The following is a 5,359-nucleotide window of genomic DNA, read 5'->3' as shown; positions in this document are numbered from 1 at the left end:
GATACTCAACTCCTGCCTAGCATTCAGAAGCTGATAAAAACTCTTTACAAGATAAGTTTGTACAAGAATTTGTGGTTGTATCATCACTCTTATACTTACTACAACATAATCACAAAATAACAAAGTAATACAATAATTGCAACATAATCACTAGTAATTTGGGCTGTGTTAAAAAATCCAAGACGCTCATCGACATGCAAAAATACTATTGCAAAATTATAATTGTCAAGTTCGAAATAAGTACTTCCTAATCAGACTCAACCTTTACTCTCATGCTCACAAAAAAAAAAAAAAAAATCCTAATATTTGTAGCAATCTCATCTTTTCTTGTTTGATAACTTAGCTTATATTTTCTGGCAGACAAACTCTAATGTAAATTCCATCCAATGCCCTCAAGCAATGCTACATACACAAAACTAATGAAAATTTATTAGCATTAAACTATCACTAGTATAATCAAATATAAATAATTGACAATGTACCTTGAACATCTTCCATCTCTCATCAATGCGATTCTTTAGTACAGTTTATGGTGCCCTTCGTAAAATTGAGTAGAGGTATCTATTAATAGTCTCACCTAATTGGTAGAACTTACTACTAATTGTGTGATTCTTGACATGATGAGACAAAGTGCATAGAAATATGCATAACTTGTGCTTCAGCTGTCACTAAACCATTAACCTCTAATCACTAATTTGATCGAAATAGCTCACATAGTCGGATAAATGTACTTCTATCCACTCTTACTTTATTCACATATTGTGTGTCACTATTGCTTATAATGCTATCTAATTATTGTAATTGAGTGCCATGGTTTTGAGATGTATGATTACAAATCATTTCTCTTTCATTATACATTTGAATCAACATCATTAACGAAATAAACATAACAATGAGCATGAATCTCAATTTTATTTGTCATATGAAAAAAAAAAAAAAAAGAATTTACGCTCATGTATATGTAAAAGTACAAGTAAAATGAACGTAAAAAATAAGAAAAAAAAAAAAAACCAGCTGCCTGTGCATGTATTTTTAGAAAACATCACACTGACATGAATGGTTGTAGTTTTAGTTTCCCGTGATGTGATCCCCTCAAAATATGTCCAGATGAGAAATGTTGTCCTAAGTAGATCTCCTCATAATATGAGGCTGCCTGAGCCTGGTCCTGATCCTCTACTCCGAACTTAAACCCAATTTTGTAAGCATACTTAGACCAGATTCATATAATTCAACATTCAGTTCTGCTCTAAATATTGAAGCACTCATTGGAGTAGCTGAGAGACTCCTATTAAGGTATCTTCTAGGAGTTAATTTACAAGAACAACAATTTTGAAAATTTATCTTCTTAGAAAAATAATTTATAAAAAAAAATTAATAGGAGAATGTAACAGGAATTCAATTATAAGCTTCTTTATTTTTTTCTCCCTTGTCTCTTTTTCAATATTTAGTGCATTTACATTTATTTAAGAAACTCAAAATTTTAATTTAAGAAAGATTATTTGTTAGTAACGTGATTTTATAATAAGGGATCTCTTATTTATTTTAAACAAGGGACAAAAGTTAAAGATTAATAAAAAAAAATTCTAATACAATATATTTTGTGCTGCAGTATATTAGAATCTGTATTTATTTATCTTTTTACTTGTCCTTCATTTTAATAAAGTAAATAATTTTCTTATTATGGATTTACTATTGTTTAGTAGTTAGTACATGTGCATAATATATATATATTTAAAACAAAAATATATTTTCATGGAGTTCATAAAACCACAAAGACACAGCCGAGTCCATCTGTTTATTTAGAAAATTTTCCATAAATATCAAGTTAATTTCTAAGTTGATCCACTAGCACATTTTTCTCAGCACTTTATGCTATATATTTCATATTCACAAGTTTTTTATTCTATGTTATACCTCTATGACCATACCCCCTATTTTCTATTTTGAGGCTGAACTATTATCATATTTAATTTAACATCTTACATTAATACAGTTTTTTATTAATAATAAATATTGAGATTTTTTTAATTCATTATCAAATTTCATTTAATACCTTACTTTCTTTTTGCTTACAAGTCTTTTAATAAATATTAAGTATTAAGATACTTTCATCTTACGCCCATAACACATTATGTAACCTCAAAAACTCTTTTAGAGAAGGTATTATAATATAATACTCCTATTTTATCATGTTATTTAATTCAACTACTATTATGGATGCATTTGGAGTGCATATAGTTCATTGTGTTGCCATAGAGTTATATTGTATTTGGCTACATTAAGCTACAACATAGTAATTTTTTTATGTAATACGAGGCATTGTACATCTAGTAGTTTTTTATTATTATTTATATTAAATAAAATTATTTAAATTAAATAAAATTATTTAAATTTATAAATAAAAGAAATTTTTGTAATTAGTAGCTATAAAGATTCATTAGAAAGAGTAATAAATTACCATAATTTAACCATAATATTATTAATGTAATATATATTTAATAGCCAAATTTTTTCATCCAAAATTATTTTAGAGATTATAGTCAAGAAATGAATAAAATTAAAAAAAAAAAACCACTGAAATGTAGAAGAAATTAAGAAACCCAATGGTAGAAGCACATTAGAGGAGCATGTGATGAGGCTTTTGGTTTTGGACTTCATCTTGTTTTCTTGTGTGAATGAGACATTTGTCCTTCTAATGGAAAATTATCTAAAAAATTATAAAAGATATTTTTTTTGTACCATCATTTATGGAGATAATTGTTGAATACACATTATTAATCTCAAAGTACCAAATTGGATAATTAATTTTTTTAGATTTTTATAGTTTCAAACAAATTTTTTGTAATGGAAAACATAATTTTGTAATCGACCCAATATTCACATTATAATTGTCACGTTCAGTTGTAAGAAATAGAATAGTGCAATATCATTAGCCGAGAAATACATGATTAGTGAGGTTAACAGTCTATTTTTAATGATAAATTTGGATGAAAAGGACCCTCGTTAGGAATTGTTGTGAGTATTAATCCCTCTAATTAAGATCGTTTCATCTTCATCTCACATGCAAGATCTTAAAATATCCTGAGGTACAAAAATCATTGTCCTATACTTGATTTTAATTGTAAAATTTTGTTTTGGTTGCCATCTTGTATTACAAGACACTAGTATGAAAACATAATTATTAAAGTAAGAAGGACATTAAAAAATTTAGGGGTAAAAAAAAAAGATATATAAATCTAATCATGGGTCAAACTTTTAAAATTACTTCTCCCTTTAATCAAATAGAATAGGATCCTCTTCTGATTTGAGTATTCATAATTTTTTACGGATATTGTGCCACATGCATTTTAATTTTAGTGTATGATTAAAATTTAATTATTTTTAATTTTTAATTTATTAACCATCAATCACGTTAATAAAATTTACTTAGAAGAAAATCAAATCATGAGAGAATCATGATCGTTAATCATGTACCTCCTATTTTTAACCCTAAGATCGTCTAACTAGTATTGAGAAATGCCATATTAATTGTACCACTATATACTAATGTTTGTTACATACCACTAATTGATTGAATATTTATTACAAACCATTCGGTGATTGTGTCGTCAACACATCGTTCTTGATTCTCTTTCAAACATATTAATTGTACTTCCATATATTCATGTTTATTACAAACCACTCATTGATTGTGTAGCCCAACACTTCATTCTTGATTGTCTTTTAAATATTTGAAAGTAAATTGACACATTAAAAATTGTTGTGATGAAATAATCCATGTACCATAAGTCTTATTTTTTTTTTCCCACGCATCCCAAATTAAATTAGAATAAATTAGACTTGATTCAGTACTGAATTGACTTGTGCTCAACCCTTTGTAATCAATAACCACACACACATATATATAGTAATATACAAGTAAAATTTAATTAGTTTTATATTATTATCCAGTAATTACCAATTGTACATTTCTAAAAAGTTAACAAAAAGATGAGCTTAGCGTTAGTTTAACACTCAATCTAAATTAAACTAACCCATTGAATTGCCTTCCTACACCAATTCAACATATCTTGTACCAAAATAATAAAGAAGACAAATGCACAAAGCATTTGGAAATCACTTTTCACAAAACATCCACAATTTTCCCTGCAACATCAATAATACAAAATGGTTGCAGCTGCTGAGATACAAAATGACAATATTTGACAAGTTGATACAACCTTTGCACAACAAGAAGCCACACTTACCAAAAGTAGAGGCTTAATATTCACTTTCACTTAGTTTTTCCCGCAAGGACTCTGAATGGTATCAAAATTAAAACATTTTCGAAAGATGGTGCAAATCAAGAGATTGCATAGTTTAAGGAAGGCACGGGTAAACATTACCCTCAAGAAACCTAGAAACTGCCTGTTGATCTATACATGTAGATCGAAGATTGGTTTATGAATAATCCTCAGACAAATATCCCAAATAGCATTCAGAGGAAGAATGAACTAGATGAAAGGTCTCCAAAAAATTGGCTTGTTTAATCTTTAACCGTAGAACCATCAACAAGGGAAAAGGATAGGAGAGGGGTCTCTTTTCAACTTACCATCTGATAAGTCTAACTTTTTCATCTTTTCTTCACACCAAAAGAGTTGCTCCTTAGTGACCCTTGCCATTTTAAGAACTCTTGACATGACTTTGATGTCAATAATGCCAAACAATAGCTGAATACCATCCCATGTTTGAGGCCAGGACTTCTTTTTCCCACCTTTACTCCTTTTATGCAGTTCCTTCAGCCGCATTTCTTTCTGTGGCACAACGGGTCAATTGTCAGAGGCTTAAAAACAATTATAAGAGCAGTTGCCAATGGGAAACATGAAAGTAGTCATTGATACTAGTGATGCAAGACATAAGGTTCACAACTTGTGGTCTAATCCATTACAAATACATACATGTGTATGAAAAATGAAACAAATAATTCGTAACTTTTATTGTTGCAGATATAATCACCTTATTCAAACAGGAAAAAGCATGGAAGTACCACAACTTAGTCAATAAAACGAGTTTATCAGTAGGCCTGAAGTAATCAAACAATAGAAGGATGCCCAGCTACTAAGTTTCGAAGGCATTTTCTATGGATATATCAATGTTTTCTTGTGCTACAAGAAAGGAAATAGTGTTCTACAAGAAACCCAGAAATTTCCTTATATTTAAGCAACAAGGAAATTCATATTCCTTGCACTGAAGTTTTGCAATACTATGCATTGTAAGATCCACCAAAATCAATACCAATGTTCTACATGCCTTCAATGATTGGATTTAACTATAATTCTTTCTTGTGTGCTGTCAATGAAGTGTACACTGTAGCTCCAAC

At 29.0% G+C, this 5,359-nt stretch overlaps 1 protein-coding gene across 1 annotated transcript in view; it reads right to left on the bottom strand.

The window, feature by feature from the left end:
* Window positions 1-4,158: 4,158 nt before the first annotated feature.
* The window catches only part of LOC18044339, a 3,058-nt gene continuing 1,857 nt past the window's right edge, over window positions 4,159-5,359 (bottom strand). The window contains exon 2 of the mRNA XM_006436321.2: window positions 4,159-4,808. Within this exon, the coding sequence (XP_006436384.2) occupies window positions 4,548-4,808 (261 nt within the window). The 3' untranslated portion in view covers window positions 4,159-4,547. The remainder of the gene's footprint in view (window positions 4,809-5,359) is intronic.

This window comes from Citrus clementina, unplaced genomic scaffold, assembly GCF_000493195.1.
Source record: "Citrus clementina cultivar Clemenules unplaced genomic scaffold, Citrus_clementina_v1.0 scaffold_4, whole genome shotgun sequence".
Lineage (NCBI taxonomy): Eukaryota > Viridiplantae > Streptophyta > Magnoliopsida > Sapindales > Rutaceae > Citrus > Citrus x clementina.
This window is presented reverse-complemented; position numbering and strand designations above follow the sequence as displayed.